This window comes from Scyliorhinus torazame, chromosome 17 (assembly GCF_047496885.1).
Source record: "Scyliorhinus torazame isolate Kashiwa2021f chromosome 17, sScyTor2.1, whole genome shotgun sequence".
Classification (NCBI taxonomy): Eukaryota; Metazoa; Chordata; class Chondrichthyes; order Carcharhiniformes; family Scyliorhinidae; genus Scyliorhinus; species Scyliorhinus torazame.
Genome location: NC_092723.1, coordinates 27,916 through 51,881, shown reverse-complemented (window position 1 = coordinate 51,881; position 23,966 = coordinate 27,916). Strand labels below are relative to the sequence as shown.

The 23,966-nt window shown below is 43.9% G+C and overlaps 1 protein-coding gene across 2 annotated transcripts in view; it reads right to left on the bottom strand.

Annotated features, from left to right (window-relative positions):
• Window positions 1-23,966, bottom strand: part of LOC140393610 (TRAF3-interacting JNK-activating modulator-like) — a 156,741-nt gene that overhangs the window by 122,919 nt on the left and 9,856 nt on the right. For both annotated transcript variants that reach the window (XM_072479877.1, XM_072479876.1), the window contains exons 3-6: window positions 16,396-16,546; window positions 13,298-13,361; window positions 12,690-12,714; window positions 11,565-11,594 (exon numbers count right to left, since the gene is read on the bottom strand). In XM_072479877.1, the coding sequence (XP_072335978.1) occupies window positions 11,565-11,594; window positions 12,690-12,714; window positions 13,298-13,361; window positions 16,396-16,546 (270 nt within the window). The remainder of the gene's footprint in view (window positions 1-11,564; window positions 11,595-12,689; window positions 12,715-13,297; window positions 13,362-16,395; window positions 16,547-23,966) is intronic.

The window sequence follows — 23,966 nt, the reverse complement described above, 5'->3', positions numbered from 1 at the left end:
GTGTTCAGAAAAGGTTCATACCGACAAAAAAGAAAGACGGTAGAAAGGGGAAAAATCGACCGTGGATATCTAAGGAGGTGAGGGAGAGTATCAAGTTGAAGGAAAAAACATACAAAGTGGCAAACATTAGTGGGACACTAGAGGACTGGGAAGTCTTTAGGGGACAACAGAAAGCTGCTAAAAAAGCCAGAAAGAAGAGTAAGGTAGACTATGAAAGTAAACTGGCTCAGAACATAAAAGCAGATAGTAAAAGCTTCTACAAATATATAAGACAAAAAAGAGTGGCTGAGGTAAATATTGGTCCTTTGGAAGATGAGAAGGGAGATTTAATAATAGGAGACGGGGAAATGGCTGAGGAGCTGAACAGGTTTTTTGGGTCAGTCTTCACAGTGGAGGACACAAATAACATGCCAGTGACTGATGGAAATAAAGATATGATAGGTGAGGACCTTGAGATGATTGTAATCACTAAGGAGGCAGTATTGGGCAAGCTAATGGGGCTAAAGGTAGACAAGTCTCCTGGCCCTCATGGGATGCATCCCAGAGTGTTAAAAGAGATGGCTAGGGAAATTGTAAACGCACTAGTGATAATTTATCAAAATTCACTAGACTCTGGGATGGTCCCAGAGGATTGGAAAGTAGCAAACGTGACACCACTGTTTAAAAAAGGAGGTCGTCAGAAAGCGGGTAATTATAGGCCGCTAAGCTTAACTTCGATTGCAGGGAAAATGCTGGAATCTATCATTAAGGAGGAAATAGCGGGGCACCTGGAGGGAAATTGTCCCATTGGGCAGACGCAGCATGGGTTCACAAAGGGAGCCAATGGATGCGGTATGTATGGATTTCCAGAAAGCTTTTGACAAGGTGCCCCACAAAAGGTTGCTGCATAAACTAAAGATGCATGGCATTGAGGGTAAAGTGGTAGCATGGGTAGAGGATTGGTTAACTAACAGAAAGCAGAGAGTGGGGATAAATGGGTGTTTCTATGGTTGTCAACCTGTAACTAGTGGGGTCCCTCAAGGATCAGTGTTGGGCCCACAGTTGTTCACAATTTACATAGACGATTTGGAGTTGGGGACCAAGTGCAATGTGTCAAAGTTTGCAGACGACACTAAGATGAGTGCTGAAGCAAAAAGTGAAGAGGATACCGGAAGTCTGCAGAAGGATTTGGATAGGTTAAGTGAATGGGCTAGGGTCGGGCAGATGGAATTCAAGTGTGAGGCTATCCATTTTGGGAGGAATAACAGCAGAATGGATTATTATTTAAACGGTAAGATGTTAAAACATGCTGCTGTGCAGAGGGACCTGGGTGTGCTGGTGCACGAGTCGCAAAAAGTTGGTGTGCAGGTGCAACAGGTGATGAAGAAGACTAATCGAGTTTTGTCTTTCATTGCTAGAGGGATGGAGTTCAAGACTAAGGAGGTTATGCTGCAATTGTATAGGGTGTTGGTGAGGCCGCATCTGGAGTATTATGTTCAGTTTTGGTCTCCTTACCTGAGAAAGGACATATTGGCACTGGAGGGAGTGCAGAGGAGATTCACTAGGTTGATCCCAGAGTTGAGGGGATTAGAATATGACGAGAGGTTGAGTAGACTGGGACTGTACTCATTGGAGTTTAGAAGGATGCGGGGGGATCTTATTGAAACATATAAAATTATGAAGGGAATAGATAGGATAGATGCGGGCAGGTTGTTTCCACTGGTCGGGGAAAGCAGAACTAGGGGGCACATCCTCAAAATAAGGGGAAGTAGATTTAGGACGGAGTGTAGGAGGAACTTCGTCACCCAAAGGGTTGTGAACCTCTGGAATTCCTTGCCCAGTGAAACAGTTGAGGCTCCTTCTTTAAACGTTTTTAAGAAAAAGATAGATACCTTTCTAAAGAATAAAGGGATTCGGGGATATGGTGTACGGGCCGGAGAGTGGAACTGAGTCCACAAAGATCAGCCATGATCTCATTAAATGGGGGAGCATGCTCGAGGGGCCAGATGGCCTACTCCTGTTCCTAGTTCTTATGTTCTTTTGTACTCTGGAAGTTGAACAAATGTGTTTATGGATTAAATGATGCATCTAGAGTCTGGTATTTTTCGGTAAGGTCAGTTTTGTTAAAGTTAGGCTGTTGCCAGTTGAAAGCAGATCCTGCAATGTTTTACTGGCATTATAAAGGAAATCTTTCTGGCATTTTTATGATGCATGTTGATGATTTTTTGTGGGGTGGGACTAGTGATTTTCAAGCTCTTGTAATCTCTGGTTTGAGGAAAGAATTCAGGGTTGGAAGTCAGGCTTCCGGTGCATTTAAATATATTGGACTGGAAATTGGACAGACTAAATTAGGGGCAACTTTACATCAGCAATCTTATTTGGAAAGCATCACCCCAATAGCAATTAGTCGTGGACGAGTTTCACAAAAAGACGTAATGGTTTCAAAGATAGAAAAAGAGCAACTGCGAAGTTTAATTGGGCAACTGAACTGGTTAGGTAGACAGACTAGACCGGATGTGCGTTTTGATGTCTTAGAGTTGAGTACAAAAATGAATGATCCCAAAGTGGAAGACATAATAAGAGCCAATAAAGTGTTGGCCAAACTAAAAATGCAGGAGTGTGTTTTGAAGTTCCCAGTTTTAGGTGACCTTAAGCACTTGAAACTCATCGTTTTTGTGATGTGTCCTACGCAAATTTGTGTGATGGGGTTTCAAGCACAGGAGGTTTTATAATTTTCCTTTTGGGGAACAATGATAAATGTTGCCCACTTGTGTGGGAAACAAAGAAAATAAGGAGAGTGGTAAAAAGCACTTTGGCTGCTGAGACGTTAAGCCTTGTAGAAGCGGTGGATATGGCTTTTTATATAAGTATGATATTGACAGAAATTTTGCGATTAGGGGATTTGGGTAATATACCTATTGACTGTCACACTGACAATAAATCCCTGTGGGAAAATGTGCACTCTACAAACAGTGCCAATGAAAAGAGGTTACAGATAGACATCGCAAGTTTGAAGCAGATATTGGACAGAGGGGAAATAACAAAAATTAAATGGTCCGACAGGAGCTATCAACTGTCACTGTTTTACGAAAAGAGGGGCGAGTTCACAGAAACTTTTGGATATTGTTAATGAAGGGCGCTTGTTTCTGTGACTTTTTTGTTTCTTGTCCAAAAAAAAAAGGGGGACATCATGTGTGTTTTTGAGTTTCTTGAAAAAAAAAAATTTCTCCATGGAAGGGGAGACTGTTAAGTAATGGGTTAAGAGACATTGCAATAAGTTGTCTCATTTATGTTAAGTATCCATTAATTGACACATATGTAAAGGGGCTTCAGGTGGCCTCAGTCAGGTGGTGTGTGTTAAGAGTTTTGTGCAGAGGCTGTGGAAGTGAAATAAATGGTGTTTGGTGAAAAGGAACAAGAACTTTAGACTCTTCATTTCACAGCAACTAAAACATCTAACAAAGAAGAGGACAACACGCTCCCGGACTCGCAGGTCTCGACACCGGTGCCCACACCACAGCCGGGACTGAGGCGATCACGGCGAAAGGTCAAGGCCCCCAACAGACATGACTTTTAAGACCACTTCACCCCCGCCGGACTCTTTTTTTTTAACAGGGGGTGAATGTGGTAAACCACTGTATTACATTGTGTTGTGTTGTTACATGCCTGGGTTTGTCCAGGCTGGCTTCGCCTGTGGCTCCTCCCGTCGGGCTCATGTTAAAGGTGGCAAGTCTCCGCCTCCGACCCAGTTCGGGACCAGAAGCCAGGAGGCTTGCTGTTTAGTATATTAAAGCCTCAGGTACGTTCATCGCTCGTCGTGTGTTTATTAATGGCATATCAGCGCGGTCGAGCGGGCCGGGTCGCTGTCGGGCTGCGGTTTGTCTTCACAGGTTGGTGGATGTCCAGACCATGCGTGGATGGGGTGAAGGCCGGTAAGTGGATGACGTCTCTGGGATCACGGTTGTGGGTAGACTGGGAGCAAACACCTTTTTCATGAAACAGTTGAGGAACAGTGGAGAACCTTCCAAGTGATTTTTCACAGTGCTCAGCAAAGGTTTATACCAACAAAAAGGAAGGACGGTAAAAAGAGGGAAACTCGACCGTGGATATCTAAGGAAATAAGGGAGAGTACCAAATTGAAGGAAAAAGCATACAAAGTGGCAAAGATTAGTCGGAGACTAGAGGATTGGGAAATCTTTAGGGGGCAATAGAAAGCTACTAAAAAAGCTATAAAGAAGAGTAAGATAGATTATGAGAGTAAACTTGCTCAGAATATAAAAACAGATAGTAAAAGGTTCTACAAATATATAAAACAAAAAAGAGTGGCTAAGATACATATTGGTCCTTTAGAGGATGAGAAGGGAGATTTAGTAATGGGAGATGAGGAAATGGCTGAGGAACTGAACAGGTTTTTTGGGTCGGTCTTCACAGTGGCAGATACAAATAACATGCCAGTGACTGATGGAAACATGGCTATGACAGGTGAGGACCTTGAGATGATTGTTATCACAGAGGAGGTAGTGATGGACAAGCTAATGGAACTAAAGGTAGACAAGTCTCCTGGCCCTGATGGAATGCATCCCAGAGTGCTAAAAGAGATGGCTAGGGAAATTGCAAATGCAGTAGTGATAATTTACCAAAACTCACTAGACTCTGGGGTGGTCCCGGTGAATTGGAAATTAGCAAACGTGACACCACTGTTTAATAAATGAGGTAGGCAGAAAGTGGGTGATTATAGGCCAGTTAGCTTAACTTCGATAGTAGGGAAGATGCTGGAATCTATCATCAAGGAAGAAATAGCGAGGCATCTGGATGGAAATAGTCCCATTGGGCAGACGCAGCATGGGTTCATAAATGGCAGGTCGTGCCTAACTAATTTAGTGGAATTTTTTGAGGACATTACCAGTGCGGTAGATAACGGGGAGCCAATGGATGTGGTATATCTGGATTTCCAGAAAGCTTTTGACAAGATGCCACACAAAAGGTTGCTGCATAAGATAAAGATGCATGGCATTAAGGGTAAAGTAGTAGCATGGATAGAGGATTGGTTAATTAATAGAAGGCAAAGAGTGGGGATTAATGGGTGTTTCTCTGGTTGGCAATCAGTAGCTAGTGGTGTCCCTCAGGGATCAGTATTGGGCCCACAATTGTTCACAATTTACATAGGTGATTTGGAGTTGGGGACCAAGGGCAATGTGTCCAAGTTTGCAGACGACACTAAGATGAGTGTAAAGCAAAAAGTGCAGAGGATACTGGAAGTCTGCAGAGGGATTTGGATAGGTTAAGTGCATGGGTTGGGGTCTGGCAGATGGAATACAATGTTGACAAATGTGAGGTTATCCATTTTTGTAGGAATAACAGCAAAAGGGATTATTATTTCAGTGATAAAATATTAAAACATGCTACTGTGCAGAGAGATCTGGGTGTGCATGAGTCGCAAAAAGTTGGTTTACAGGTGTAACAGGTGATTAAGAAGGCAAATGGAATTTTGTCCTTCATTGCTAGAGGGATGGCGTTTAAGACCAGGGAGGTTATGATGCAACTGTATAAGGAGTTAGTGAGGCCACACCTGGAGTATTGTGTTCAGTTTTGGTCTCCTTACCTGAACATAGAACATAGAACATAGAACAATACAGCGCAGTACAGGCCCTTCGGCCCACGATGTTGCACCGAAACAAAAGCCATCTAACCTACACTATACCATTATCATCCATATGTTTATCCAATAAACTTTTAAATGCCCTTAATGTTGGCGAGTTCACTACTGTAGCAGGTAGGGCATTCCACGGCCTCACTACTCTTTGCGTAAAGAACCTACCCCTGACCTCTGTCCTATATCTATTACCCCTCAGTTTAAGGCTATGTCCCCTCGTGCTAGCCATTTCCATCCGCGGGAGAAGGCTCTCACTGTCCACCCTATCTAACCCTCTGATCATTTTGTATGCCTCTATTAAGTCTCCTCTTAACCTTCTTCTCTCGAACGAAAACAACCTCAAGTCCATCAGCCTTTCCTCATAAGATTTTCCCTCCATACCAGGCAACATCCTGGTAAATCTCCTCTGCACCCGTTCCAAAGCCTCCACGTCCTTCCTATAATGCGGTGACCAGAACTGTACGCAATACTCCAAATGCGGCCGTACCAGAGTTCTGTACAGCTGCAACATGACCTCCTGACTCCGGAACTCAATCCCTCTACCAATAAAGGCCAACACTCCATAGGCCTTCTTCACCACCCTATCAACCTGGGTGGCAACTTTCAGGGATCTATGTACATGGACACCTAGATCCCTCTGCTCATCCACACTTTCAAGAACTTTTCCATTAGCCACATATTCCACATTCCTGTTTTTCCTTCCAAAGTGAATCACCTCACACTTCTCTACATTAAACTCCATTTGCCACCTCTCAGCCCAGCTCTGCAGCTTATCTATATCCCTCTGTAACCTGCTACTTCCTTCCTCACTATCGACAACACCACCGACTTTAGTATCGTCTGCAAATTTACTCACCCACCCTTCTGCGCCTTCCTCTAGGTCATTGATAAAAATGACAAACAGCAACGGCCCCAGAACAGATCCTTGTGGTACTCCACTTGTGACAGAACTCCATTCTGAACATTTCCCATCAACCACCACCCTCTGTCTTCTTTCAGCTAGCCAATTTCTGATCCACATCTCTAAATCACCCTCAATCCCCAGCCTCCGTATTTTCTGCAATAGCCTACCGTGGGGAACCTTATCAAACGCTTTGCTGAAATCCATATACACCACATCAACTGCTCTACCCTCGTCTACCTGTTCAGTCACCTTCTCAAAGAACTCGATAAGGTTTGTGAGGCATGACCTACCCTTCACAAAGCCATGCTGACTATCCCTGATCATATTATTCCTATCTAGATGATTATAAATCTTGTCTCTTATAATGCCCTCCAAGACTTTACCCACTACAGACGTGAGGCTCACCGGTCTATAGTTGCCGGGGTTGTCTCTGCTCCCCTTTTTGAACAAAGGGACCACATTTGCTATCCTCCAGTCCTCTGGCACTATTCCTGTATCCAATGATGACATAAAAATCAAAGCCAATGGTCCAGCAATCTCTTCCCTGGCCTCCCAGAGAATCCTAGGATAAATCCCATCAGGCCCCGGGGACTTATCTATTTTCAGCCTGTCCAGAATTGCCAACACCTCTTCCCTACTTACCTCAATGCCATCTAATCTATTTGCCTGGAGCTCAGCATTCTCCTCCACAACATTATCTTTTTCCTGAGTGAATACTGACGAAAAATATTCATTTAGTATCTCGCCTATCTCTTCAGACTCTACACACAACTTCCCATCCCTGTCCTTGACTGGTCCTACTCTGTCCCTAGTCATTCGCTTATTCCTGACATACCTATAGAAAGCTTTTGGGTTTTCCTTGATCCTTCCTGCCAAATACTTCTCATGTCCCCTCCTTGCTCGTCTTAGCTCTCTCTTTAGATCCTTCCTCGCTACCTTGTAACTATCCATCGCCCCAACTGAAACTTCACACCTCATCTTCACATAGGCCTCCTTCTTCCTCTTAACAAGAGATTCCACTTCTTTGGTAAACCACGGTTCCCTCGCTCGGCACCTTCCTCCCTGCCTGACCGGTACATACTTATCAAGAACACGCAATAGCTGATCCTTGAAAAAGCTCCACTTATCCAGTGTGTCCAAAACTTGCAGCCTACTTCTCCACCTTATCCCCCCCAAGTCACGTCTAATGGCATCATAATTTCCCTTCCCCCAGCTATAACTCTTGCCCTGCGGTGTATACTTATCCCTTTCCATCCTTAACGTAAACGTCACCGAATTGTGGTCACTGTCCCCAAAGTGCTCACCTACCTCCAAATCCAACACCTGGCCTGGTTCATTACCCAAAACCAAATCCAATGTGGCCTCTCCTCTTGTTGGCCTGTCAACAAACTGTGTCAGGAAACCCTCCTGCACACACTGAACAAAAAACGACCCATCTAATGTACTCGAACTATATCTTTTCCAGTCAATATTTGGAAAGTTAAAGTCTCCCATAATAACTACCCTGTTACTTTCGCTCATATCCAGGATCATCTTCGCCATCCTTTCCTCTACATCCCTAGAACTATTTGGAGGCCTATAGAAAACTCCCAACAGGGTGACCTCTCCTTTCCTGTTTCTAACCTCAGCCCATACTACCTCGGAAGATGAGTCCCCATCTAGCATCCTCTCCGCCACCGTAATACTGCTCTTGACTAGCAGCGCCACACCTCCCCCTCTTTTGCCTCCTTCCCTGAGCTTACTAAAACACCTAAACCCCGGAACCTGCAACATCCATTCCTGTCCCTGCTCTATCCACGTCTCCGAAATGGCCACAACATCGAAGTCCCAGGTACCAACCCATGCTGCCAGTTCCCCTACCTTATTTCGTATACTCCTGGCATTGAAGTAGACACACTTCAAACCACCTACCTGAACACTGGCCCCCTCCTCCGACGTCAAATCTGAGCTCCTGACCTCTATACTCTCATTCTCCCTTACCCTAAAACTACAATCCAGGTTCCCATGCCCCTGCTGCATTAGTTTAAACCCCCCCAAAGAGCACTAACAAATCTCCCCCCCAGGATATTTGTGCCCCGCAGGTTCAGATGTAGACCATCCTGTCTGTAGAGGTCCCACCTTCCCCAGAAAGCGCCCCAGTTATCCAGAAATCTGAATCCCTCCCGCCTGCACCATCCCTGTAGCCACGTGTTTAATTGCTCTCTCTCCCTATTCCTCATCTCACTATCACGTGGCACGGGCAACAACCCAGAGATAACAACTCTGTTTGTTCTAGTTCTGAGCTTCCATCCTAGCTCCCTGAAAGCCTGCCTGACATCCTTATCCCCTTTCCTACCTATGTCGTTAGTGCCAATGTGGACCACGACTTGGGGATGCTCCCCCTCCCCCTTAAGGACCCTGAAAACACGATCCGAGACATCACGTACCCTTGCACCTGGGAGGCAACATACCAAACGTGAGTCTCTCACGCTCCCACAAAATCTCCTATCTGTGCCCCTGACTATAGAGTCCCCAATTACTAATGCTCTGCTCCTCTCCCCCCTTCCCTTCTGAGCAACAGGGACAGACTCTGAGCCAGAGGTCTGTACCCCATGGCTTACCCCTGGTAAGTCGTCCCCCCCACAAGTATCCAAAGCGGTATACTTGTTTCTCAGGGGAACGACCGCAGGGGATCCCTGCACTGACTGTTTTTTCCCCGTCCCTCTTACAGTTACCCATCTATCTCCAATCTTTGGTGTAACTAATTCCCTGAAGCTGCTATCTATGACCCCCTCTGCCTCCCGAATGATCCGAAGTTCTTCCAACTCCAGCTCCAGTTCCCTAACTCGGTCTTGGAGGAGCTGGAGATGGCAGCACTTCCTGCAGGTAAAATCAGCAGGGACACTAACGGCATCCCTCACCTCAAACATCCTGCAGGAGGAACATTGCACTCCCTTCCCTGCCATTCCTCTAACTTTCTACCAAGATCTGGCTAACAACTAAATTTTAAAAAAAAATTTATATATAAAAAAAAAATAAAGAATAAAAATTATTAATAACAATAATAAAATATGGTACTTACCTCACACCAAAGGGTTTTATTATTAGGTTAGAGGAGGAGGGCGGGTGGGAGACACTACACGTGTAGTGTCTCGGGTTTCCTCTCCACCAGAATTTATTGGTGAGGGTCTTCCCAGACGTCCGCGGGTCGACTTCCTGTTCCCACCTTAAACACTAGAATTTTTTAAAAAAAATTTATTTAAAGGAGAAACTTACCTCCCAGAAATCACTTCCGCACTGCCCCCGCAGAAATGGACGAACCTGCTCTGCTCCTGCTGAAATCGACTTGGCCTGCAAGGTAAGCAAGTTGTTAATCTGTACTCACCTCACCACAGACAGCGACCTTTTAAATGGTCCCCTCTGTCTCGCAGCCACCGCGCTTTTCAAAATTCCCGCGCTGATTCTAAGGTCCCAGCTCTCACTCCCGAACTCAACAGCTGACCTGCAAGGCAAGTAAGTTAATCTGTACTCACCTCACCACAGACAGCGACCTTTTAAATGGTCCCCTCTGTCTCGCAGCCCCCGCGCTTTTCAAAATTCCCGCGCTGATTCTAAGGTCCCAGCTCTCACTCCCGAACTCAACAGCTGACCTGCAAGGCAAGTAAGTTAATCTGTACTCACCTCACCACAGACAGCGACCTTTTAAATGGTCCCCTCTGTCTCGCAGCCCCCGCGCTTTTCAAAATTCCCGCGCTGATTCTAAGGTCCCAGCTCTCACTCCCGAACTCAACAGCTGACCTGCAAGGCAAGTAAGTTAATCTGTACTCACCTCACCACAGACAGCAACCTTTTAAATGGTCCCCTCTGTCTCGCAGCCCCCGCGCTTTTCAAAATTCCCGCGCTGATTCTAAGGTCCCAGCTCTCACTCCCGAACTCAACAGCTGAATGGCGCAGGAGGATGTGCAGAGAAGATTCACGAGGTTAATCCCAGAGCGGAAGGGGTTGGATTACGAGGAGAGGTTGAGTAGACTGGGACTGTACTCGTTGGAATTTAGAAGGATGCAGGGGGATCTTATGGAAACATGTAAAATTATGAAGGGAATAGATAGGATAGATGCGGGCAGGTTGTTTCCACTGGCGGGTGAAAGCAGAACTAGGGGGCATTGCCTAAAAATAAGGGGAAGTAGATTTAGAACTGAATTTAGGAGGAACTTCTTCACCCAAAGGGTTGTGAATCTATGGAATTCGTTGCCCAGTGAAGCAGTTGAGGCTCCCTCATTAAATTTTGTTAAGATAAAGATAGATAGTGTTTTGAAGAATAAAGGGATTAAGGGTTATGGTGTTCGGGCCGGAAAGTGGAGCTGAGTCCACAAAAGATCAGCCATGATCTCATTGAATGGTGGAGCAGGCTCGAGGGGCCAGGTGGTCTACTCCTGCTCCTAGTTCTATGTTCTTATTTGGGGCCGGGTTCCGAATCCGATGCCTCACCGGAATTTGGAGATTCCCGGGAGGTGCGGAACCTGTTGGGAGGCTCGCTGCAGGCCTCTCCCAGCATTCTCCAGTGAGATCACAACGCAGCCGGAGAATCACGCCCATGGAATCCTTACAGTGCAGGAGGAGGCCATTCGGTCCATCGGGTCTAAACCGACCCTTCGAAAGAGCACCCTACCTATACCCAATCCCCACCCTATTCCTGCAACCCCACCCTAAGGGGCAAATTGATCATGGCCAATCCACCTAACCTGCACATCTTTCGACTATGGGAGGAAACCGGAGCACCCGGAGGAAACCCACGCAGGCACGGGGAGAACATGCAGACTCCGCACAGACAGTCACCCGAGGCCGGAATCGAACATGGCATCCTGGAACTGTGAGGCAGCCGTGCTAACCACTGTGCCACCATGCCGCCCTGGTGAAAATCTTTTTGTGGTGAAAATGTTAAAGTAGACATATATAAACTGACATTTACTCTGGTGAGTCTGAACAGTATGTTTTTATGACATAATAAATGATCATTGCTGTCTTCAAGAAACGAATAGTGGATATTACCTTTAGATACTCCGAGAGCTGTTGGATCTCCTGCAAGAAACGAATACAGGTTACATCAATTTAAAGAAACAAAATGAGTCATGGATGAAGGCCAATTAGCACGTCTTTGACAGGAATGTTAATCCCTCCGTAAAGTTTCACTCCACTACCCTACCCTACCCAGAAGATTTGCAGATATTAACCAGCATTTGTAAAAGGTTAAAGCAAAATACTGTGAGTGCTTGAAATCTGAAATAAAAACACATACTTTAGCAGGTCTGGCAGAACCTGTAGAGAGAGGAGCAAAGTTAATATTTCATGTCAAATATGACTTCATCAGAACTGGAACTGAATCTTCAGATCTAAAGAAGTATCATATTCGACTTGAAACATTATCATTTATGAGGTTTTCCTGACATTAATTCAAAGCTTGTTTTTTTTTAGCTGGACATGTCAAATTGACATAAAAACATGATATAATGTGCAATAGAGTTTTCAGCATTCCCACTCCACTGAGTACGTTAAACATCTCTCCCATCTTCTCCCTTCAAGATTGAAGGGAGTTCAAGGGTGCGATTCTTCCAAAACATTTCAAAACTAATTTGTGGCGGGTTTTTCAGGGAGTTTCCCGCTGGCTCTGCCGGCGAATTCCCCACCGTTATTCAACGACACTTAGTCACTTTTTTGGGCCCTGGGGAATTTCTCACTGGTTTAGTACACACTTAGGGTTGGACTCTCCGGTCGCTGGTCAGATGCGGCCGGAGAATCCCGCCTGAGGTCAGTGGAGTACTCCGCCCAATCGCCTTTCCTGATTTTGACCGGCTAATGGAGAATCCTGCCCCAGATCTTTTCACAGCCGATCCCGAAACATTCACTAGGTACGCTCCCCATTAACTACCCCAGTGTAAAAATGAGATTAACGATTGTCAATCCTGTGCCAGGGAGTTCTTGCTTTACATCTTGCCCAATGATCATTCAAGTTATGAGAATTTGTTGATGCAACATCCATGAACACTGTAATTTTTACTGTAATTCTGCTTATTGTTGGTCATGAGTGAACCCCAAGTATGAATTCCTACCCTGTGAAAGGATTGACTGAAACAATAATTCATGCATTGTGTGGACCGTTGATGCTTTTTTCTTTACCTTATCCAGAATAGCAATACCGCAGCTGTAAACGAAAATATTAAAAAAGCATTAGGGACATTCACCGGGCAATGGATTCCAACTAAAATGATGTGATTCATCTCTGTAAATGCTATGCTGCTCCTACAGGATGTTCATATCATAGATGTGTGATCTGTGTATCGATGATCATTTTCATTATGCATAAGTTGTTGTGTTTTAGGTGAGCACAGTTTCCTGGGGCATAGGCAGAGCAGAAATGGTGCCATTGGTCAGATCGCTCTTCCGTTCCTGCACAGTAGTTTGATTTCATCTACCTTGATCACCAGACAAAGATTTTAAAAGGAATTGGCTAAATGAAAAATACTAAACAATGCATAAGATAGTTGAGTGCTGGAAAGAAGCAAGTATCAAAGCTGTTTAGCACAGGGCTAAATCGCTGGCTTTGAAAGCAGACCAAGGCAGGCCAACAGCACGGTTCGATTCCCGTAACAGCCTCCCCGTATAGGCGCCGGAATGTGGCGACTAGGGGCTTTTCACAGTAACTTCATTTGAAGCCTACTTGTGACAATAAGCGATTTTCATTTCATTTCAAGTAACAGTCCACATGATGGCAGGTGTATACATACTCTGTTTGTTGGCTTGCTTCTTTCTTCATGAGTTCACTGTCTGTGCCTGAAGGCACCTGTATGGCTGTTCAAACAAGGGGTAAGATTGGATACGTAAGTGCTGTGACGGTTAAAATACCCACATAAAAGCTAAGAAGCAACAAGCGTAGGAAAATTGACCTGTTTCTACAACAAAGTATGACATTTGTGTCTATTACATTACTACATTAATAGATGGACTATATGTAAATAAATAACAATCGTACATTGGTCCACATTTTCCTCTCAATGGTGGAGGAACAGCTCGACATTCACTTTGTTACAAGCTGACCACAAGAGTTTGGTGGGCCTGGTTTTTCGAAACCCTAATTTCAGTGTACCTTGCACCAATTCAATGAGGCGCCCTCTTCTAAAACAGACCTGTGGTACCTGTAGGCAGCACGAAAAACAACAAACTCTCCAATAATCAGATTGAAGAATTCTCAAAAAGTCCAAAACAGCAACTTTAAAGCTGGAAGTAGAAATTAGATTTAAGTTTAGAGTACCCAATTCATTTTTTGCTATTAAGGAGCAATTTAGCGTGGCCAATCCACCTACCCTGCACATCTTTGGGTTGTGGGGGCGAAACCCACGCAAACATGGGGAGAATGTGCAAACTCCACATGAACAGTGACCTAGAGCTGGGATCGAACCTGGGCCTCGGTGCCGAGAGGCAGCAGTGCTAACCAATGCGCCACCCTGCTGCCCTAAATTAGATTTAAATTATGTACAGAAAGACAAATAAAGATTGGAAAAGACAGATGGGATTAAGAGAATGACAAAAAAAATTGGAAAGCAGAATCGCTTCTATTTAAAAAAAAATCTCCATCATTAATTTGGTTTCTAAGGGAATGGGACTCCACACTTATAAAATAAAATTTTCGGGTGATGGAGGTTGTTCAGCGATAATTATTACTTCTTACATTGTTAAAAACTCATTTCCTCCTGAATGCACCTGTCCTAATATTTTCAGTCATCTGTAATGTGGAACGAGTGAGTGCCTGCTCAGCAGACAATTCAATACAGAGTTGATTGAGACTGCAATAGTGAGCTGTGCAAAGCAGCAGGTTATAGCTGTCGTAACCTATGGATTTATTTTCTAATGCTCTCGTAAACCACTTTGGGGCGGGAATGTCTCGTCCCAAACCTATGGATTTAACTGCTAATTTACATTTAACTGCACTTAACTGCTAATGTGCAGGAATCAGGGGCTGGATTTCATGCTCTCCTGCCAGGGATTTGAAGGCAGGGCAGGCCACCTTATCAGTGGCGCTTGGCCAACCTGCCCACCTGTGGGCCAATTGAAGCTCTCAAATGGGCAATTAATACCTGCTTAAGGGCCTCATCCCACTGCTGGGTTTTAACTGGAAAGGGGGTTTCCTACACCATGCCAACTGCCCAACCCAACAGCACTTCCTGCTCAGCCTGGGAATGTGCTGAGAGGGTCCCACTTTAATGCACCACCTAGACTCATTGTAGGGCTCTTTCAAACTTCCCCAGTTTCCCCTGCCACCCTCTCCAGACTTTCTATCTGGCCCCTCACTTCCCTTGCACTCCTCACTCAACAAGCCTGCCAATTCAACTGCAGTGAGACCCCAAACACACCTCAAATCCCAAACTCAGCACAACACTCCGTCGTCATGGCCTTGCTGTAGTACCAGCAGTGGCCACCTTTCCTGGTGGTGTTGTCAGTATTGGGGTGCTGCCTGCTTCTGATTGACAAGCAGCTCTCTGAGGCATGACTTCCAGTTGCTCGGGGCAGAGGTCCAGCCTCAACTAGTGGATCGAAGATTGTGGAGGCATTGGTGATGATCTTTCAGGAATCACTGGAGGCAAGAAGGGTCCCAGAGGACTGGAAAGTGACTAATGTAACACCACTGTTTAAGAAGGGAGTGAGGCAGAAGATGGAAAATTATAGGCCGGTTAGCCTGACTTCGGTCATTGGTAAGATTTTAGAGTCTGTTATTAAAGATGAGATCACGAAGCACTTGGAAGTGCATGGTAAAATAGGATTGAGAGCACGGCCTCATCAAAGGGAGGTCATGTCTGACAAATCTGTTGGAGTTCTTTGAGGAGGTAACAAGGAAGTTAGACAAAGGAGAACCAGTGAATGCGATTTATTTAGATTTCCAGAAGGTCTTTGACAAGGTGCCGCATAGGAGACTGTTGAATAAGTTAAGAGCCCATGGTGTTAAGGGTCAGATCCTGGCACGGATAGAGGATTGGCTGACTGGCAGAAGACAGAGAGTGGGGATAAAGGGGTCCTTTTCAGGATGGCAGCCGGTGACTAGTGGTGTGCCTCAGGGGTCTGTGTTGGACCACAACTTTTTACAATATACATTAATGATCTGGAAGAAGGCACTGTTGCTAAGTTTGCAGATGATACAAAGATCTGTAGAGGGACAGGTAGTATTGAGGAAGCAGAGGGGCTGCAGGAGGACTTGGACAGGCTAGGAGAGTGGGCAATGAAGTGGCAGATGGAATACAATGTGGAAAAGCGTGAGGTTATGCACTTTGGAAGGAGGCATAGACTTTTTTTTAAATGGGTAAATGCTTAGGAAATCAGAAGCACAAAGGGATGTGGGAGTCCTTGTTCACGATTCTCTTAAGGTTACCGTGCAGGTTCAGTCGGCAGTTAGGAAGGCAAATGCAATGTTAACATTCATGTTGAGAGAGCTAGGATACAAGAGCTGAGATGTTCTTCTGAGGCTATATAAGATTCTGGTCAGACCCGATTTGGAGTATTGTAACAGTTTTGGGCCCCATATCTAAGGAAAAATGTGCTGGCCTTGGACCTCCAGAGGAGGTTCAAAACACAATGAAATGAAGCAGAAGATTGATAGTAACCAAAAATTGACAATTGATGCCAAATTAACCAAATCATCTCTTCCAAAACTTAATGTGGCACAATACAGCGGTCCAGAATATAGCAATCAGCCAGGACAATACTGTCATGTGTTCCAGCTTCAGGTCCAGAGGCTCATGTATTATCCTTCATTCCAAAATAAAGACTTAATTATGTCTTAACAATGTAAACTATCTTTAACTTTAGACTCTTATTGTTCTTCTCAGATATTCACCTTTATCCCTTTTAGAAACCTTCTTGATGGATGTGTCACATTGGACTGTTGCACTGATGTGGAAACTGACATTTGGATCCTTTGTTCCCCAGTGAGAATGTTGGTTAGCTAATGGGGTGTCATTGTTGCTCGAAAGGAAGTGTGGAGACATCTGTAAACAGAAAAAGAGCTCACTTAAAAAATTATTGGTCAACAACAAAGTGCTCTTCTACATAGGATGGGGACAATTCCTTCTCATACGTAAAAATAAAACTCCTTCCCCTCAGCAACATTGACAGGGAGCATTCTCCAGAGGCTTTAATGGACACATACCAATGTTTGAAAGGATTTTTAAATGCAGCTCAGTAGAAAATTAGCCATGTTTTTGTTTGAGCAAGTGACTCTCTTTCTAACTTCTCTTGATACGAATCTACACACAGATAATAATTGAACCATGGGCCATCACATTAGTCTTCTAATTGGGAAAACTTTCCAACTCAACTTGTTTTTTGCCAGATAATAAGGAATGGTAAATGCCATCATGTCAAAGTTGTGAGGTCATCAGTCTTCATTTTAATAGTAAATGACTTTCGCCTGCATTGCATGGATGAACATAATGTTCAAATTGTCAACAATTCCGCAGGACAGTGGAATCTTTGTGCAGTGCTTCCATTTCTCGCTACATAAAGCAAACTTTACAGATACAAATCACCACATCAATGCTCAAGTAAGTCAAATTGAAACAGTGTGATCACCCTATAGGAGAACCCTCAGTCCAGTTCCCACCTCTACTGCACTGAGAGATTAGTGGGTACAACAATTTATTAATATTGGCTGCAGTGGAGGCTGTTAGGATTAATTATTGTTTTAAAGTATTCTGAAGTTACTAATTCATCGGCCGAAGATGTCTGGTATGGTAAAACACCCAGACTCATTTCCATTTTATTAACTTGAACTTTGTCTTCAATAGTTTGGAACCAATTGCCCAAAAGTTCCTTGATCCAGTTCAAACCGAAATTTACACAATGTCTGTGTCGATCTTGCTGGTGAGAATTTATGCCCAGATTTCCTGCATCAGCTTATTTACCTCATTTGGAAATTAAAGAGGGAAACAAATGCAATTGATGCACCACCAGGGGCAGTATTGAGTGGGCTGCTCTCTCCTGTTGTAGTGTCTCAATCTCAGAGCCTCATATCGCTGTTCCTCTTCCTCTACAATGCAGAACAGGGAGATGACCATTAAGAAGACCATTCCATCTGCTTAATCCTTCTGACTCTGTGCATGTGTTAATGGGGTAAGGGTCTGAAAAATGTCATGTGTGCTGAGGTTGACAATAATTTTGCTTAACTACAGAACAGATCTCAGTATAAGATTTAGCTTGAATTTGTGACAAAATCGTTCTAACAAACTCCATAAATGTCAGTTACATGGATGTATTGCGCCAACATTTTGATCTGGCAATCTACACTCGTGCAATATCGACATAAATACAGGAAACTTTGCCTGCTCCTCTTTGCATTGGGCTTGTTTGGGGAATGGGGGCTTTCAGTGAGTAGAAGAGGATTCCTGCACACGTCACAAAAGTGACACAAACAAGTGAGGAAATTTGCCTAAACTGATATTTCAGCATAAAACTGGCAAAACCAGTTCAATGTGAATGTGCTAACAAAGAAATGGCAGTATAATAGTGTAATAGTATAATATAATATAATCTTTATTAGTGTCACAAGTAGGCTTACATTAACACCGCAGTGAAGTTACTGTGAAAAGCGCGCCTGTTCGGGTACACAGAGGGAGAATTCAGAATGTCCAATTCACCTAACAAGCACGTCTTTCAGGACTTGTGGGAGGAAACCGGAGCACCCGGAGGAAACCCATGTAGACACGGTGAGAACAGACAGTGACCCAAGCCGAGACACGAGCCCGGGTCCCTAGCGCTGTGAAGCAACAGTGTTAACCATTGTATATACATAGCACATAGGCCACAGTTATGGTAAGGATTTCCAGGAAAATCTGGGATAATATAAATGTCTTATCAAAGAATTTACAGTGCAGAAGGAGGCCATTCGGCCCACCGAGTCTGCACCGGCCCTTGGAAAGAGCACCCTACTTAAGCCCACGACTCTACCCTTTCCCTGAAAACCAATAACCCACCTAACCTTTTTGGACACTAAGGGAAATTTAGCATGGCCAATCCACCTAACCCGAACATCTTTAGACTGTGGAAGGAAACCGGAGCACCCGGAGGAAACCCACGCAGACACGGTGAGAACATGCAAACTCCGCACAGACAGTGACCCAAGCCGGGAATCGAACCTGGGACTCTGGAGCTGTGAAGCAACTGTGCTAATGACTGTGCTACCGTAATCTTGCCTTATCACAATCATTTTTTTCTGTACTGCTGGAATTTCCTGCCATCGAACATTATATTTTTTGTTCAAAAAAGTGATTATACACTACACCCACTACATCCAGGACCTCACTTCAGATTGGATACAATTAGTAAAATGAAACATTGGGTTGTATCCCCCAGCCACATATTCCTTGTGGTTTGTCAATGTGAATTCCCATTGAAACCACCCCACACCTCTGCAAAATCAGTATCAGGGACGCACTGCCAGTGGGAAAATTCCAGCCCTTATTTGGTTCCTTTGCCAGCAATCAGTGTGACGAGTGAAAGACTTTATGAATATTGGATTCTAAGTATTGGGCAATGTAAGGGTTAAAAGCCTGGGGTCAGAGTTTGTTTGGCTACAGTGGTCATGCTTTTAAAAGAATTCTGTTTTGCAGGGCTTGGATGCTTTTAGTAGCCAGAAGGTGAAATTGACAAAGGAATGTGTTTTTCAGCCTGGGTTAATGGACTGTGGTTTGACTGGGGAAATCCCTGGGGATTTAATGTGGTTTAGCCTACAGACATAATTTGTTTTTCAGCGTGGGGAGATGAGGTCATTGCTGGGTGGAGCTAAGGAATTCAGAGAATATTTTGAAAGCTTTCGGGAGGCAGTTTTTGGAGAAATCTTTGGAGAGAGGAGTTGAATTCTGATCTGTCTGACGCTGAGTCTACAATTCTCCCACAGTAAGATAGATTGAGAGGTGTATGTTTATTTTCTTGTTGTTTAATGGGAATTGAGTATTAGTGTTTACCGAGTAATTGTAAACTGTTCTTTTCAGGTGTGGAATTAGAAAGTTTAATATTATATTCATAATAAAGTTTTGTTTTAAAAATGCTCAGGTCCTATTTTTTCATGCATTCAATCCTGGCACGAATCATCCTTTCCGCGCAGTCTTACAAATGAACTAAAATATTGAGATTTTGGTCCAGTGTTCGAGCCATTGCTGGGTCTGGTCTGGCCTGGTCTCATAATAAAATTGTGGGCTCGCCCAGGACCTTAAGCATAATTACTTGTTTGGCTTGGGGTTATTGAACTTAATGACAGTGAGTGTGTTTGGGATAATTGCATTCTTTCAGGGTTTGAAATTTAAATGGGGAGTGACTAGACAAGCCATTTGCAGTTGCAAAACCTTTCCTGGGTTAGAAAATGGTTACTTGCGATTATTTACAGAGGGAGGCAGAAGCAAAACTTTTGGATTTGACCGAGAAGCTGCAGTTAACCTTATCTAAAGGGATGAGGACGGTAGAAATAATACAAGCCATAACTCAAGGTTTAAATTTTCCAGAGATACAGCCTGAACCATTAGAATTAGCTAGAATTCAATTACAAATGAAACAATTAGAAATGCAGGAAAAAGATAAACAGAAAGAAATAGAACTGGAGAAATTGGACATGAAAGAAAAGAAAAAAGAGAGGGCTTTTCAAAAGGAAATGGAAAGGAGGAAGATTGAGGTACAAATGCAAAGATTAACAAAGGAAAAAAGGGATAAGGAAAGAGAGGGAGAATTTGAACTTTGGAAACTGGCACTGCAAGGAGAACATTGACTTAAAATATTGGAGTTAAAGGCAGAAGCTGAGGAAGGTCGAGAGGGAGAAGAAATACTTTCTAGTCAAAAGCTTAGTAGGTTTATGTTTAAATATATTCAAGCATTGGCAAGATTTGATGAGAAAGATGTGGAAGCCCTTTTCATCTCATTTGAGAAAGTGACTAAACAATTAAATTGGCCGAAGACCATGTGGGTAGTGTTGGTTCAAGTAAAGTTGTCAGGTAGAGTGAGTGAAGTGTTTGCATCACGATCTGAGGAGGTAACTAGAGATTACGATGAGGTGAAAAAATATATATTGAGTGCATATGAACTAGTGCCAGAAGTTTACAGACAAAATTTTAGTAATCTAAATAAAGAACCAGGTCAGACATATATAGAATTCAAAAGAATTAAACAAAATAATTTTGATAGGTGGATAAGAGCATTCAAAATAGACCAAATGTATGATGCTCTTAAGGAAATGATTATTTTGTAGGAATTTAAAGATTCACTTCCCGCAGTCGTGAGAACTCATGTCAAAGAGCAAAGAGTTAAAACTGCGAGACATGCTTAAGAAATGGCCGATGATTTTGAATTGGTCATAAAGCAAAGTTTGGTTTTCAACATCAGTTTCAATTCGTGAGGGATAGAAACTGGGGAAATGAGAAATTTACTGGTGGTCAGTGCAAAGGAGGTTTAGTTGGTGATGTTAAGGGGAGTTTGGCTCAGAGTAAAAAGGAAACCTATGATAGTGGCAGAGAGATAAGAAAACGTAAGTGTTTTCATTGTAATAAAGTTGGGCGTGTGGCGTCGCTTTGTTGTGGGGGTTAAGAAAAGTACTGGGAAGACAGACTCGGTAAAACTGGATAAACCAGTGGGGTTCACTAAAGTGGGAAGAAGACCATTATTTCAGTGAAAGAGGTAACAGAGTGTACAGCCTTTCAGAGGTTGGTGGATAAACAGGTACCAGAACTTTTAAGGATTTTATTTGTGAGGATAAGGTTCACTCATGTGTACAAGATGGAGTAGGTAAAGAGATTTGAGATCTTAAGGGATACAGGAGCAAGTAAACCTTTAATGGTGAGAGAAAAGGAGATATATAGTTGGGAAGGCGTATTGCCAGGAAAGGTGATAATATGTGGGATTAGTGGTGAGAACAGTCGTGTGCCACTATGCAAAATAAGATTAGAGAGTCTGGTTAAAAGTGGTGAAGTGGTAATCGGAGTTTCAGAAAAATGAACTTTTTCATGGGTACAATTCCTCCTCGGCAATGATATAGCTGGATCACAGGTGGGAGTGCAGCCTACTGTGGTTGACAAGCCAGTGGAAAGTCAAACAACTGAGATGTTGCAAGAAGTATAAGGGGGGGGGGGGGGGGGTTCCTGATGGTGTGGTAACCAGATCACAAAGTCATAGGTTGAGGAAGAGAACTTGAGGAGTACCGATAGAGAGGCTGAGGTACAGTTGTCCGAAACCATGTTTGATCAGATGGTTGGTAAAGAACAAGAGCAGGTGGTTGGTGGAGTGGATATCTTTAGTTCAAACAAATTGATTGAATTACAACAGAAAGATTCCGAAATAAGGCAGTTATATCAAGAAACAAACACAGAAATGGAATCTGAGCGTATACCAAAGTGTTATTACATTAGAAATGATATATTAATGAGAAAATGGAGACTTTTATCTCCTCGAACTATTATGACCCCACTACCCTCGATCATCATGCAACTGAACCATTTCAACAAGTCTGAAAGGACTCGAGGGGAGTCTGTAACCAGGTTATTTATGTGTTTGAGGAAAATATCTGAATTTTGTGAGTATAGCTCTTCTCTTCCTGAAATGTAACGGGACCGATTGTCTTGTGATGTAAGCAATATGGTGACATAATGAAAGTTACTTGCTGAGCCATTGCTAGACCTGAAGAAGGCCATGGAAATCTCTCACTCCAGGGAAACATCAGAAGTCTGACACACCAGGTTAAAGTCCAACAGGTTTGTTTCGAATCAGTAGCTTGTGGAGCACTGCTCCTTCCTCAGGTGAATGAAGAGGTATGTTCCAGAAACATATATATAGACAGATTCAAAGATGCCAGACGATGCTTTGAATGCAAGTCTTGGATTGGATTGAATTTGTTTATTGTCACGTGTACCGAGGTACAGTGAAAAGTATTTTTCTGCGAGCAGCTCAAACAGATCATTAAGTACATGAGAAGAAAAGGGAATAAAAGAAAATACATAATAGGGCAACACAACATATACAATGTAACTACATAAGCACTGGCATCGGATGAAGCATACAGGGTGTAGTGTTAATGAGGTCAGTCCATAAGAGGGGCATTTAGGAGTCTGGTAACAGTGGGGAGAAGCTGTTTTTGAGTCTGTTCGTGCGTGTTCTCAGACTTCTGTATCTCCTGGCCGATGGAAGAAGTTGGAAGAGTGAGTAAGCCGGGTGGGAGGGATCTTTGATTATCCTGCCCGCTTTCCCCAGGCAGCGGGAGGTGTAGATGGAGTCAATGGATGGGAGGCAGGTTCGTGTGATGGACTGGGCGGTGTTCATGACTCTCTGAAGTTTCTTGCGGTCCTGGGCCAAGCAGTTGCCATACCAGGCTGTGATGCAGCCCGATAGGATGCTTTCTATGGTGCATCTGTAAAAGTTGGTAAGAGTCAATGTGGACATGCCGAATTTCCTTAGTTTCCTGAGGAACTAAAGGCGCTGTTGTGCTTTCTTGGTGGTGGCGTCGACGTGGGTGGACCAGGACAGATTTTTGGAGATGTGCACCCCTAGGAATTTGAAACTGCTAACCATCTCCACCTCGGCCCCGTTGATGCTGACAGGGGTGTGTACAGTACTTTGCTTCCTGAAGTCAATTACCAGCTCTTTAGTTTTGCTGGCATTGAGGGAGAGATTGTTGTCGCTACACCACTCCAGTCTTTGCAGGTAATTAAGTATTTACAGATCCAGAAGAAGCAACTGGAGAGAGGGATAATCACAGGTTAAAGAGGTGGGAATTGTCTCATTATATTCACCCCCTACCAACAGCCCTGGCTTGAGACAATTCAATTTTATACCCGTTGCCCCACCGAGAGAGGTGCCAACCCAGATCCCAAACTTTTCTCTTGGAACAGCCCAATGACAAAGGAATGCAGCTAAATTGCATTGCGGCTCCCAAAGTTGCCGCCATTAGGATCACCGTTCAAGTAAACAGTCACTCTCTTGAAATGGAATAGAGACGGGAACCACCATTTCGGTCATTGGCAAACAAGCATTTGAAAGGATTAAATCAGTGCAACAGATGAGTTCACGAGATGCAGAGGCAAAACTAGTCACATATACGGGGGAACCGCTTGCCATAGCGCGGACTGTGATGACCCCAGTGGTGAGCGGGCAGCAGTCTGCGAGGCTGCCTTTGGTTGGACTGAATGGACACGGCCCTAATTTACTCGGCCGTGATTGGCTGCAATGCCTTCGCCTTGATTAGCAGGGAATTTTTCAGATGAGTTCTGGAGGCCTCTTAAGAGGTGTTAAGTAATGGGTTAAGAGACATTGCAATTAGTTGTCTCATTTATGTTAAGTATCCATTAATTGACACTGATATGTAAAGGGTCTTCAGATGGCCTCTATCAGGTGATGTATAGTGAGAGTTTTGTGCAAAGCCTGTTGGAATGAAATAAA